The 14,476-nt window shown below is 26.1% G+C and overlaps 2 protein-coding genes across 4 annotated transcripts; one reads left to right on the top strand and one right to left on the bottom strand.

Moving 5' to 3' along the window:
• Nucleotides 1-3,472: 3,472 nt before the first annotated feature.
• On the bottom strand, nt 3,473-4,260 carry LOC132923076 (eclosion hormone-like). 2 transcript variants are annotated; one of them, XM_060986882.1, is made up of 2 exons: nt 4,064-4,260; nt 3,473-3,960 (listed from the first exon to the last, which is right to left on the bottom strand). In XM_060986882.1, the coding sequence occupies exon 2, from the start codon at nt 3,942-3,944 to the stop codon at nt 3,690-3,692; it is 255 nt and encodes an 84-aa protein (XP_060842865.1). In that variant the 5' UTR covers nt 3,945-3,960; nt 4,064-4,260; the 3' UTR covers nt 3,473-3,689. The 2 variants fall into 2 exon arrangements, with proteins under 2 accessions (XP_060842865.1, XP_060842866.1); XM_060986883.1 differs by having other exon boundaries at nt 3,473-3,979; nt 4,064-4,129.
• Nucleotides 4,261-6,262: 2,002 nt separating this feature from the next.
• On the top strand, nt 6,263-14,438 carry LOC132922350 (uncharacterized). Of its 2 annotated transcripts, XR_009661008.1 has the most exons (11): nt 6,263-6,513; nt 6,570-6,683; nt 6,781-6,933; nt 7,248-7,352; nt 7,433-7,612; nt 7,691-7,818; nt 8,920-9,057; nt 9,994-10,179; nt 10,701-10,880; nt 12,667-12,802; nt 14,331-14,438. XR_009661008.1 is itself a non-coding variant. In XM_060985825.1 (10 exons), the coding sequence occupies exons 1-10, from the start codon at nt 6,457-6,459 to the stop codon at nt 12,698-12,700; spliced, it is 1,275 nt and encodes a 424-aa protein (XP_060841808.1). In that variant the 5' UTR covers nt 6,263-6,456; the 3' UTR covers nt 12,701-13,315. The 2 variants fall into 2 exon arrangements, 1 of the variants encoding a protein (XP_060841808.1); XM_060985825.1 differs by lacking the exon at nt 14,331-14,438 and having other exon boundaries at nt 12,667-13,315.
• Nucleotides 14,439-14,476: the final 38 nt, after the last annotated feature.

Genomic DNA, 14,476 nt, shown 5'->3' with positions numbered 1-14,476 from the left:
ATTAAAGATTTATTAAAAGCTCAATTGGATCTGACTAACTTTAATCCACTAAACAGTATGTTAAATACATGTTTAAGTAGTTCTAGTGTAAGGTGTTTTTTATTTAAGGCTGTATAGTCTCTACATAATTTTTATATCTAAAGATGTTGCTATACTATGTATCTATGCATTTTGGCAGTTTAAACACATTAAAAACAAATTATATTAGTTTAACTTTAAATTCCACATTGCGTTTTCGCAGCTCCAGTTTTTGGTCTATTCCATGTTTCACCACACCGTATCTTGATGTAATTGAGAACATCCGTTTAAACCAAGCCCTCTAAAATGCGTATTATAACTCTGGTAACTATAATATTTTATCTTTGTGGCAAGTAAGATTGACTAGGTAGTCTAAGCTGCTAAATACTATTTACAGCGCCATATTACAAAATATTTAGTTATTAATAAAGGTTTTTGTGTTTTTGTTAAATAAATGCAAACATAGCAAACAATGTACCATTGAATACAAAAAATGTCTAATTAGTAATTATCTTTTTTAATTTACAACTGACTAGTGACTATATTATAATTGCATTTTTTTTCTGTTGACACTCAAATGTCAGAAAAATGTTAATTCAAAGTTCAGTGTTCAAAGGCAGCTCCTATATTAGATTTGCAGAATGTAAAAATTATTTTTCAATCCCTAATGGGCATAAAGTTTTTTATTGAGGAATAATGATGAAATCTAACCAAAATATGGCATAATTTATTGTATGAGTACTAACGTGCAGAGGTTTCACTTTTACTACATGCAATGAATTTTGGACAAATGTTATAAGATATTAGATTGACCGATTAACGTAAAAAAGAAAATATATACCTAGGTAACTAAATTATGCATAAATAGGATCTCGATTTCAGTGATTTAACTATTCAAGCTAACTGATATGCACAAAATATAAATTCTTATGTAAGAGAATCATACTTAGGTATGCTTAATCAATACTTTGGTAAATCTCTTTTGCTTTAAAAACTTTTTTAAAAACATTTTCTTTTGAAATACCTATGAATAATTCAAACCTAAATATTACATTTCGTTATATATTATGTAGGTTTAGGTACACAGGTAGACTTAATATTCATAAGTAGTTTATTCTATAGTCCTTTATAATATACCATGTATCACTGATTTAAATATCTAATTGCGTATGCAAAAACAAAATACAAAATTTCTACCATCTTGGACAGTCTTTACAATTTGGATCATATATTATAGGCGACTATATTCAGTCTTGTAAGAAATACTTTTAAAAAAGTATTAAAATACTGTACTAGTATTCGCATGAAAAAGTATTAAAAATACTTATAAAATAATATATTTTACAAGTAATCACAAAGTATTTGAAAACAAATATAAGTATTTTTTTTAATTTTTACAAATCTATATATCTAAAACATACCTAATACTCAAAATTTAAAAAATTTTACAATCAATTTTCTGAAGATTTTTAGAGATAATAACATGTTGGCTCAAAACAGTTAAATTATGTTCTTTTATAAAATTGATTTTTTCAAAATTTTTCTTATTTTTTTTATTTAAAATGTTACTATTTATTTTTGTGAGAAATTTATAAAACTAATTTCTTTGTATAATTTAAATACAATTATTTAAATTTTGTTAAAAATACTTTTAATATATATTCAGAATAATTAAAAAATACTTACTTGAAAAAATTGAATTTGGAATTTGGAATAGCATAAAAATACTTCAAAATGTATTTAAATACTTGTATCCAAATACTTGGAACATTGCAAAGAAATTATGTCCTGTTATTAGCAAAAATTCAAATTGGTTTCAGTCTATAATATAAAACATAAATAACATATAACATATTATGTTAAATGTTTTAAGTTACTTTAACTAGTTTAACTATGTTTATAGTTTCTAATTTTACTTTACATCTTTTGAGACTTAGTTACATAAGTAACGATCGTTTAAATCAGGGGTCTCCAACCTATAGCCCGCTAAGCTAATTTGTGTTTTAAAAATAATATATTAAATTTTCATTGTTTTTAATTTATTTAATTAGTTAAATAAAATTAATTTATTATTTTTTTTTCATTATTTGGTGTTATTAATAACAACTTATTATAGTCATACTTTTATAATAGTACTAGTAATACTAGTTAATAATTGAAAAGCCCGTACATTTATCTGACTTACAGTGTACTTGCGTAATTGCGCGTTGGTAAATTTATGGTAAATTGGTAACATCCAATGACGAATTTTTGTAAATTAGTTAAAAATCAGACAAACACAGTATACAAAAGACTTCAACATTTCAAGGTGGGATGCTAGAGAAATGTACATATGTTAATACGTTTTAAACGGCATTGTATAAATGTTCTGCTATTAGTCAACATGTAAATAATAAATAATAAGATTTTATGAAATAATTTCGAAAATATTGTATTACTACGAGATACCATCATACCAAGTAGAACGTGGTAATTATGTAGCTAAATTGCCTATCTAACACGCCGTGTATATTTGTCCAACCGTAAAAACACGAACGTGTAAAAACGGTAAAAAAAAGTTAAAATAAAATATTTACAGATGTATAATGATATTAAATATCTATATCTATTATAATTTATAATGTAATATATAATAATTCATTGTAGTAGGTATAATGACCTAATGACCACTACTTACGTAATTTTGACAAGCAATCTATAAGAAAATGATCGCGTATTTTGTATTCACTCATGTGTTTATCAATAGAAGCAAATATTGGGAACAACCCATGAATATCAAACAATTTGAAATTATTCCTCATCAAGATTGGACTATACTATTATTATACTTGTACATATTTAATGACTGTTGGATAAGTAATTCAGATATAAAAAAAACCTCACATATCATCATTCGTAGTAAAACTCATATAAAAACGAAAGGCCCCGTAAAGCGCGAGGCCCTAGGCGGGTTTCCAGTTTGCCACCCCTTTCCGCCGGCCCTAGCCTTCGTCACAATTTGACATTTCGCCGTAAAAAACTGATTTTACGTATTTTTAAGTGTTTAAATCGTACGGAAAGCTTCCACAAATGTACCAGCATGCCTAAAGGACCGTCGGCCTATGTTTTTATATAAAAAAAATGGCAAAAATCCAAATATTTAATGCCTAAGGCCACTAAAAACCTTTTTTAAGAAAAACTCGTGTGTACGCATTCGGAGTGAGGGATTTGTTTTTGGACTCAAAGCAAATTTAACAATAATTAACCGAGGTTATGCGTTACACAACGATCTTCTCTGCGCATGTTATTTCTTGTTACGTGCTCATTCTCTTGTTGTCTTTGCTGTTACTTATTGTTGTTATCAAACATATTTTAAATATATAAAAAAACAACGACTTTGATAGTAGTTGATGAATTGTAGTAGTATCAGATTGTTTAATTAATTTTCGTTTGGTTACAACATCGTACAGTCGCGTATTTGGATTATGTTTTTATTTTTATACGATCATACATATATTCACATAACATTATTAAACCATATAATTCATTAACACATTCTGTTTATTAAATCGGTAAGCAAAATCTATATTATAATATGGCCGCGCGCAGCCGCATATAGCTTAAATAACAAATAATTCTTCGTTAGTAAATAAACATATCGGTCTTATGGTGTGATGGATGCTCCGGCTCGATCACTCGAGCTTGTTGAGGAACGGTGCTACGGACTCGATGTTTTCACAGTCCGGTATCATCTTGCCCTTGAATTTGACGCAGGCGTCTGCGCACAACGGCCCCTCGAAGTAGGCGCCCAACATCTTTTTGCATTGCGCGCAGTTCCTGATGCACATGCCCACGTCCGCCATGTCTGCCGCCACGTGACCGAACATCGCGATCAATGCCAACGCCGCGGCCAAGAAGACGATTTTCTTGAATGAAGTGTTCATCATCGTTTAAGTTCTCCTGCTATAATATACGCAAAGGACTTGTATAATACTATACATATATCGTCAACGCATCCTATTGTGTTTCTGAAACCAATGTACTCGTCTTAAAAGGTTATACTTACTTTAGCGGTAGTGTTGAAACTTCTTTCTGTCGTAGACCGTTCGGACGATACTATACGCACTGACGAAAATGACAACGAACCCGTTGGCTTTATACCCATCATAATAATAGTCAAATCGAATTTGCATCGTATATGGTCAGCGATAGAGTATGGCTAAATGGATAATATACTTACTATATTGTAATTTGCAATACGCGTTACAATCGCACCACGGGTGCTAACTTCCCGCCGATATGGATTTGGTTTGTATAGTTAATTTGATATTCGTCGTTGTCCAGTATAGGCGAGTAGCAGCGCAAAGTGTATTTACAAAACAATAAAATTGGAGATTTTATTGAAAAACAAATTTGGTTGAAGTAATATAATATTATTAAATTGTAATAGACAAAGTATATAATATACGTATTAATGTGTTATATATATTTCACATAGCCAACGTAGGTATATACATCGTCGTTGCAATTCAATTATCGTATTATTCAATTAAAATTAAAATACGACATTTATAAATAACAATATACATCTACTATAGTTTTATTTTGACTACCAAGTAGATTCAATGTTAAATTCATTGTATTGGGATATACTTAGTCACGAGGAGGGCAAACTCAAAAAGAAATTTTTATATCGTTCGAATTGACGCAAAACTGTAATTAAAGTAAAGAGATTTACATGGAGTTAATGCCCTGGGTGACTGATTATAAAGGGTGAGTACCTACTCACTTTTTAAATTTTCATTTTTATTCAAATATCATAACTCAAAAGGAGTTATTATATTCACTTATTTATCCTATAATTGATATTATACATATTTTAAGAACTAGCATAAACAAATAGGCAATAGCGCAATAAAAATTTGAAAATCCCACCTTGAATGAAATCATTAAAAATCGAATTAGCAGAGCTTATAGGGGAGCCATGTACCTATACTAATATCATTGTAATACCTATACATATTATAATATTATATAATATATGGTAGGGATATCACTATACAGTAAAATAATAAGAGTTCTAGGTTTGACTAATGCTAGGACGAACCGTTTCACAAATCGTATCAACAGTAATACAGTATATATGTATATACTATAACTATACGATTATTAAAATATATTATTCTTGTAAATACTTATCTCCGTCATTGGAATTCTGTAATTGTTTTATGTTAATTAAATTATAAATTATAATACAATATAAGCCTACGTAATATAATATTTTTTGTGATTGCTTTTTTTAAGTTTTTACTTTTTTGATATACAACATACATTTTAAATTTCATATTGAAACATTTATTTATACCGGAAATCACTATATATGATTATATATTTATTACAAATGAATAATAATTTTTCTTAGTGCACTTAAATCAAGATACATAATGATAAAAATTTACGTTTTCATGATTCTCAAATCCATTAAACACGCAAATGCACATAATTGAATATGTCTATTATTTGTTATTATTGTAACGTTATATCTTATGTTACCTTTTTTACAATGCATAATACACTATTTGCATTATTTGTTTCATGACGTTGTTTTATAACTTATTTCATAACTGTGTTCTCTTTAAAATAATCAATTAACTATTTTTATTTTACACCTTTTCTCCACAAGCTATGCATTAATATAATATTTACATTATATTATAAATATTTTAAAAGTTAATTTACTATATCCATCGTGTACACGAATAGTAATAACAATTTTAAAGGGTGGTAGGTGGAAGTAGACGAAAAAATAAGTATATTTACAATTTATTATGCGGGTATGCCTGTCGTGTATGAAGACAACTGACAAACAGGATGAGTAATTCTATATAAAGTATATAACGTACTTCTATATTAAATTATGCATATTGTATATAATATAATTTATCATATATAAGCATACGCTCAATAAATATTAAATAGTAAATTATTAATTAATTTAAAATAGACACAAAATCTTTAATTCAATATTAACTTAATCATTCCTAATAAAAATTTGCAAATACACAATAATCATTTCAACAGGTTAGATACAAACAGTAATCATCATGAGGAATGCATCAATTTATTTTTCAAATCAAAAAATGGGGTTTCCGAACTCTAATAATAATCAAAATTTCAACTGATATTAATATATATGTTTGTAATGAATATATTTTTATTTTTTTGAAACTGCATGAATAAAAATGTATTAGAATATTTTAAGAAACAAATTTTACCATTTTGGCCCATTATGATGTATGTGAAAAAATAAAATAAAGTTGAATAACAAAGGCAAAATGCAACAGGCTTGTGTATTGTCATGAAAACATAGCGTTTTAAAATAATAAATAATTTTTTTTTTTTTATTTATATTTAATACAATCATATTTTTATCAAAATTGTTCTCATAGTTCATACATAATGGAGTCGGAACAGAAATTACAAACTTTAATACACATGGCAATAGATGTAAAAAATGTGAGTATTTTACTTATTTCCTTTGATTATTGAATAACGATAAAAACAATTTTCAGAGACAAATTAATCAACATTATTTGGTAAAACTTTTTGAAATTATAATTAAAAATTCACCACAACTGGCTAATTGTGACGTAGATTTAACTCCAAATGACGAAAAACACAGTCAGGTGGTTTACATTATAATAAACAACATTCATACCTATATCATATGATATTGACGATGATGAAACAATTATTTTTTATAAATTAATTATTATTTTCCAGACGAACGTAAGTAATAAAGGAATTCACGAAGTGTCCATAAATCCACTTAATGACATATTTGATGTATCGTCTTCAAACCACGAAGAAATGTTATACGAATACGAAAACGAAGAATTGTTGTACAAATACGAAAATGAAGAAAATAGCTCGTTGGTAAATCAACAGTACTTTAAATTCTTATAAAGTGGTTTTAATTTTTAAGTTAAAGTAATGGGATCATTTGGCCATCATTTATATTTTTATTTTTTTAAACCATTTTTAGAAATATTATCCTTAGTAGATACTTACCTTTTATTTATACACAACAATATGTTCGAATAACTTATCTAGGTATTGTTTTAAAATCATATAATATGGTATATAATAACAAAGTTTTTAAAATGCCTAGTTTTATAAATTATTTTGTTTTCAAATCTACACCATAAACTGTTTGGTAATAATTAATAAATAAGTAATTGTCTTTTCAGATGCCCAAGAATAATTTGGATGACTTTTCAAATAGTAATCTCACTTTAGAAGATAAAAAACCGTTGATGGAAAAATCTGAAAGCTGTCTTCACGAATGGACCGAAGTAAATCCTTATATTATAATTTAATTAGCTTTAATTCTAAAAAAAAACGATTCTTGATCTCATTAGTTAATTTTTTACAGAATTTGGAGACACAACAAAATGTAGTTCTTCTAAGGTTAAATACAAGTTTAAGAACAGACAGATTTATGACCCAAGAATGGGTGTGTTTAAATTTAGGCATGTCGGCTGGAAATTTCCGAGAATTTGATTTAGATTATCGAACAAATTTTAAGAATATTTTTAATTTTCTAGAGTTACAAGTAATTTTTTTTCATTTATATAAAAATAAAGTACATGTTACGCCAACATAAAGCGAATATTTGTATTACTTAACACAGAAATCAGTGAACAGGAATACTAGGATAGATATTCAACATCTAAAGAAGAAATGTATTAAAATACAAAAATATATCAAAAAACACATTGATATGGATCCCGAAGCAACAGGCGTCGTTACATTTATGAAGTAAGTAATACACAATATAAATTATCTTAATAATTATTGTCATGATTTATAAAAATATATAGTTTATATACCATCAAGTATTATATATATATACTTATTTACTATTTAACAAATTATTAAAGAATAATTTATTTGAATAATAAATTCAATTCAATTAAAGATACGCGTAGTTAACCATTCAAAGAATGAATTAAAAATGTAAAATTGCTCAGGTAATACTAAAAGATAAGATTAGGAATGAGAATAAATAACCAAACAAATAATTATAAATTTAACTATACGTATAAATAAGCTTAATACCGACATAGGCTATCGAGCACTATAGATGGAGCTGGGTTTTGCTATTTAATACTATAGGATTTATATATTTAATAATCATACTCAATAAAGGTTTCAACCCGTAATTTTACTTTAGAGATTAATAAAAACGGTTTTTATAAACTAGGATGCAAAAATTAAGATGGTAAAAATTAATCAATAAAAAAACTATAAATAATATTTTATTTTAAGTATTTTTAACTAAAGATTAAAAATAAAAAACTGACAACTGAGACAGACAAATGTTAAATTTAATTATTCATTTATTTATAACACGCATTTATTTCGTTTAAAATAAATAATTATACATTATTAAAACTGATTAGACCAATATAGATTTATTAAATTATTAAACAATAAAAAAGGTGATCAGGGGGTTACCACTCCGCTGTATAATTTAATGTGATTGCGAATAGTAAAATTTATAATATAAGTACGTAAAAGTTCCCACATTCAATAATGCATTGAAATTAAAACAAAATAATTAACACCGTTATTAATGGTTTAAATGAATAATTTCGTCCAAATTTGAACATTTTAGATTTTTACGAAAATATCATAAAATTTAAAATCTTAAATATGAAAATAAAAATGTATGAATTTCTAACTGCAAAATAATTTATTAATTTTCGTATAATTATAATTTATTTAAATATAATAAATAAAACGTATACCATATTATATTATTATTATTAACTTTTGAGTCATTACTTCCTTACCATAAAACAGTGCGAATAGGTTTATATAGTATAAGCTGTTGTTCAACTTTCATTGTTTTTATAGGGGTGCGTGTATGTCATGTGGAAGACCGGCGAAGATGGTTAAAACAAAACGACTTTCTCTAAATTATTCTGATCATAGGAGACAGCTTTCCGATAAGTCTAATCCGATAGAAAAAAAAGAAATCTATCAATCCAATAGGTAAAGATACAAATATACGACATATTACTTACAGTATTAAATTAATATAAACACAATAAACATTCATAAAAAATATTCAATAAATTACTTTTTACCTATATTAATGTTAGCTATCTAAAAATGAATAATATTTACCAATAATAAATCTATATACACGTAAACACTAAATAATGGTTCTTAAGCATTTATACTTTTATAGTATTATACTATTATGTATTATATGTTTATACATAGATACACATTTATAATGGTAGGAACCTATTTATACTCTATAGGGTAGGTATTTTTTTAAATCCTTTATTTTGTTTTATTTTGAATATTAACTAGTTTATTTATTGTCTAATGAACTTAATAACTTAATTAGATTAATTATTTACAGTTTAAATAGTTTAATTTAAAAATATGTTTGTATAAATCTATAGCTATTAGTTAAAATAAGAAGTTAATACAATATTACAAGTTAAATATCTATTCAATAATATATTATAGATACAAACTTATAGTAATTGCTTTAAAAGCATTTCAATTTACACTGTGCTATTTGAAGGAATAGTATGAAGAATCATTACAAAATACAAAATAATTAGGTACCTAATTGAAAAATTTGAGTACCGCACAAATACCTACTAATGAGTAGGTAATAGGTACTTACTGTTAAAGTGTTAACAATAGTCTATTGTATATTTGTAATATTTGTATTAATATGTTATTATGTATTATGTGTAACCTGAGTGATAGTTAAAGAACCAAATAATATTGTTTTATCTAAGTTAAATAAATATTTTCTTCCATATTTGATTTTAATCCTTTTCATTTAAATATATTATTAAGTAACTATATTAAGTTTAATTTAACTTAGTTAGAATTTTAATTTAAACATCGTGGCCTTTAAAATACCATATAATTTATTGTAATTATATATATCGTCCATTTTAGTGGTAAAATGATAAAAAATAAGCCAAAACAATCGATCACAAACAATCAATGTACGAAACCTACTACGATATCAACAGAAACTTGTTTATGGATAAATGGTGTTCCTCAGCCATGTCATCCGTTTTCAAACAAGAGGACGGGAAACGTAGAAATAGATTTAGAGCGAATAAGAGCAGATGTAAATAGGTATGAAATATAAATACTATACATAACGCAATTATTAATAAAATATATTTTAAATTACATTATCAAGGTAGGTACTTAATAGTTAATACTATTTACTATATGTATACATTATACAAGGTAATTCTCTAAACATGCTCATCTATAGCTAGTCACCTCATTTTTTCCTATAAAAATGAATTAATTTATATTTTTATTCTATCATAACCGATATAATATAGATTCATTAAATACTTTTCAAACAATATTAGACCATTTTATGTATACACTATAATAATATAGTATATTATTATATCTACACATATCTGTACATTCCTAATTACTACATAATATTTTTAATTTAAGCTTTCAAAACAATAATTGAAAATCATATATTTTCTCTTGCAATCCTGTCCAGAGCTTGGCAACAACTTAATTATATCTACCTTTATAGTTTGATACGAAAACTTAACTAAATAAAACCGTGTGTTGGTGATCTTTAAAAGTCCATGTAATTTATCATCATTATAAACCATCTATTTTAGCCGTAAAACGATAAATGACAAGCTGAATTCAAACAATCCTAGGGAGAAACCTGCTATGAAACCGAGCATAAAAGTTTGTGGGTTTATAAGAAATGCTATCCAACAAAGAACTACTTCATTAATTTCTTCAACATACGATGATAGTAACTTCTCATGTTGCTTCAAAGGACATCAGAAAAGGTAAAATTACATCATAACGTATACAATTTATAAAATTTCAAAAAATATATTTTCTATACAAGGTAATTCACCAAGTATATTCATCTAGTCATACTTACCTATATTTTTTCCTTTAAAAATGTATTTATTTAAATACTAATTTTTAGAATTTTTAAGTATAATAATTATTAATAATTATATTTTCAATTATATATTTTAATACTACATAAAGAGTGTAGGTACAATGTGATAAGAGTACAATATAGGTAATAGGTACATATTTTTCAAACGATATCCAATATTTTTACTATATCATTATTCTAGTACCTACTTATCCATAAGCGCAAATAGTTTAAATTGTTTAATGGGAGTAATATTCTTCTCCTGTAATATTAACTAAAACTAATGTATTATGCTTTGTACTAAATAGTAAATACTAAGGTTTAAATTGGGAAGGAACTTTGCCAGAATTTAGGAGTGACTAAATCCCTCAAGCTCTCTCTAATTTGTAACAATGTATATATACTAATACTTAACTGTTATATTAAATATGTATCCAACACTTAGTTTTCTATACACATTAATTAATTTAACAACTTCATTTTTAACGTGTATAGAAAATCATACAGAATAAAGTAAACTATAAAATAATTGTACTATGATGAATTGTTAATAACAGCAAATGCACCTATCCAAAAAAAATATATTATAATAAATAAATAATAAAATTGATTTCATAAATCCGGGTGCAAAGGAATTTAATCTGATATGATTAAATTGTTTAAAGTGTAATTCGTAATTTTGGGAATGCTGAATAAACGTAGGTATCTATAACCAAAATAGCGTAGCCGAATTTATTTTTAATAATTGTTTTTTGTATTTCCAAATAATTAAAAAAATTACAGGGAATTTTTTTTACTTTTGAATCTCCTTAAGTATACCAATTAGATTAATTTTTTTATCAGAAAATATATTGTATTTGAAAATCGAAATACATTTTCTACTTTAAAGTGTTTTCATACACACACAAAAAAAAGTTGTAAGATCTATACATTCATCATTCCACACGCGGAATCTTAAAACTATTAGCTTGGGCAATCCCTGAATATTATTCCTATTCACGATAATGCGAGATCAAAGAATTTTTTTTTATTTAAAAACATAATTACTAATGACAAACACTGAAATACTTTAAAAACAAAAACACATCGCTGTAATTTTATTTGTAAAATATGGGCCATAATTTTTCTAACAATTAACTTTGTCTACGTATAAAACAAATAATAATCTATGAAAATAATTAAGCTTATGATAATTATAGTCATAACTCTGTAAACCATTATAATAATTTGAAAGTTGTCTGCTCTGGGCTTTAACACAGTAGACATATTTATTGTCTATACTAATAATTATAATAATATAATATATGGTAGATACCGGTTAATTTATAGTTAAAGACAAAACGGACGTAATGACTTTTTATTATATAATGTGTTTTTGACGATTTTTTGTACTGCTAATATTTCATATAAACGAATCAATAAATTAGATAAAATATATAGACAATATAATATAGTCAGTGGCATAAATTTATTTTTTTTTTTTTGAGGGGGGAGGGGTCTAAAAAATAAGTAAGTTTATAGTTTTTATAGTAAAACGGGTGAACGTCTTTTGGAACGCCCCCCCCCCCCCACCGATAATACACTATTGTGTAATATAATTAAGTATCATTATAGTTGTATATACTATTATAGTTGTATACTTACTCAATATTACTTTAAATTATAATCATATATTATATCATTAGAAAATCCAAAAAACGACAAATCTGGAAATCTTAAGTAATAAGGAGTAGTGATGGTTCTGGATCAACAAATACACCACCACATAGCAGAATTACTTTTTAGATGTTCGTACATCTATCAACAACAATACCATTTGAGGTTTGCATTTTTTAAGTAATTTATATATATTTTACTTTTGCTTACTTAATAACGAATGAGAAAAGTCTTTAAACGGTAATCTTAAAAATACTTAGCATTATCTTTATTTCTGAATATAGCCCCCAGCCCCTCACAAAAGTGAAATCATGTGATTTACACATTTTTCCTATGACAATATTTAGTAGATAATTTGCATTAATTTATGTAACAAAATCTAACCATTTCGTCTAAATAATTCAAAATAGTGATTTTTGAAATTAAATAATGTACCAGCATGTTCGTCTATGTACTTGCAAAGTTTAATTGCTCTAACAAAAATGTACAAACAATTTTCAATCAAATATATAGTATATTTACAACATTCACATTAACGGTCCGTAGATACTAGATAGTAACAATAGTCAATAGGCAATGCATATTTTTTAAATGTTGATACTTTGATAGATAACTATAGATCGGGTCATAGGGGGTTATATATAAAATAGACTATTGAACTACATATTATATTCTATAATCAATGTCATCATAAAGCGATAAACCAAATAAATACTCGAATACTTGTGGTTATAAACTATAATAATGGCCTCAGATAGCAGTTTAAAGTTAATTAAACTTTTAAGTAAGTCTGTTCACACAACCTTCACACTCAGTCATACCCTTGTCCTAAAGCTATTCTATACGGTATTCATATTCCCTACTCTACAATAATTTAATAGGTACCTCGGTCTTAACGTGAACTTATCACATTAGAACAAATAAAAAAGATTAGCATTGAATTATTTTATTGTCTTCGCATTCTGAATCCCTTATTGTGCAATAATAAATACATCTCCATTAGAATTAAACTTATTATATACAAAATACTATTGAAACCATTATATGGACCTACGGATTTCAGCTTTGGGGTTGGGGACGTTGGGGTAATGCGAAAATCCAAACTTTTCAAAATATTGCAGCTCTTAGATAACTAATGAATACTACTCCACCCTAAATTTCAAATCATACACTACATAGTACATACCGACTCAAAACTTAAATCAATAAAATAAATGATAAAGCAAAAATCTTTTACAATAGAATCAATAGATTCCATAACCATTTAAATAATCATCTAAATCAATACTAATAAAAAAAACTTGGCCTCTTCCACAAATCACAATACCTGGCAATCATCCGAGACGCCTGAAACGTAAATCATGTGATAATCTAAAATAAATCTAAATTAAAATATTAAATTAATTAACAAGCTAACAGAAAATTGCATTAATGGGTGGCTTCTTTCAACAAAATTCTCATGACCAGGTAATTGTAACTTTTATTACATATTCTTATTTAATCTAGCTATAATTGGTACAGATTGTTTATTACTCGTAAAAATGAAATAATAAAAAATAATGACTGACTATTTTTTTTTATATTGAAATTATATACATACTAATATACTATAGACGTCTATTCGTCTAAACCTAAAAGTATTTGTCCGTACTAAACAATTTTTGTTAATATTATTATTATTATTATTGTTTAGGTATAAGTTGCCTTCAGTATATGAAAAATATTTCATTTGTCGTGTTTGAGACAACACTGTTGTTGTTATCACCGGTGGAATGGAATCAGCCGCGGTCCTTGGTTCTTCCCGGGCTTTAAATATTTTAATACTATGGTCTATGATAC

The sequence above is a fragment of the Rhopalosiphum padi genome, chromosome 2 (genome assembly GCF_020882245.1).
Source record: "Rhopalosiphum padi isolate XX-2018 chromosome 2, ASM2088224v1, whole genome shotgun sequence".
In the NCBI taxonomy this organism is placed as follows: domain Eukaryota; kingdom Metazoa; phylum Arthropoda; class Insecta; order Hemiptera; family Aphididae; genus Rhopalosiphum; species Rhopalosiphum padi.
This window is presented reverse-complemented; position numbering and strand designations above follow the sequence as displayed.

Bases quoted from the DNA above. Each gene is read 5' to 3' on its own strand.
- LOC132923076 (XM_060986882.1), bottom strand. From the start codon at position 3,944: ATGATGAACACTTCATTCAAGAAAATCGTCTTCTTGGCCGCGGCGTTG.
- LOC132922350 (XM_060985825.1), top strand. From the start codon at position 6,457: ATGGAGTCGGAACAGAAATTACAAACTTTAATACACATGGCAATAGAT. The intron at 7,353-7,432 runs GTAAATCCTTAT...AATTTTTTACAG, and splicing joins GTCTTCACGAATGGACCGAA to AATTTGGAGACACAACAAAA. The intron at 10,881-12,666 runs GTAAAATTACAT...TTATATCATTAG, and splicing joins TTCAAAGGACATCAGAAAAG to AAAATCCAAAAAACGACAAA.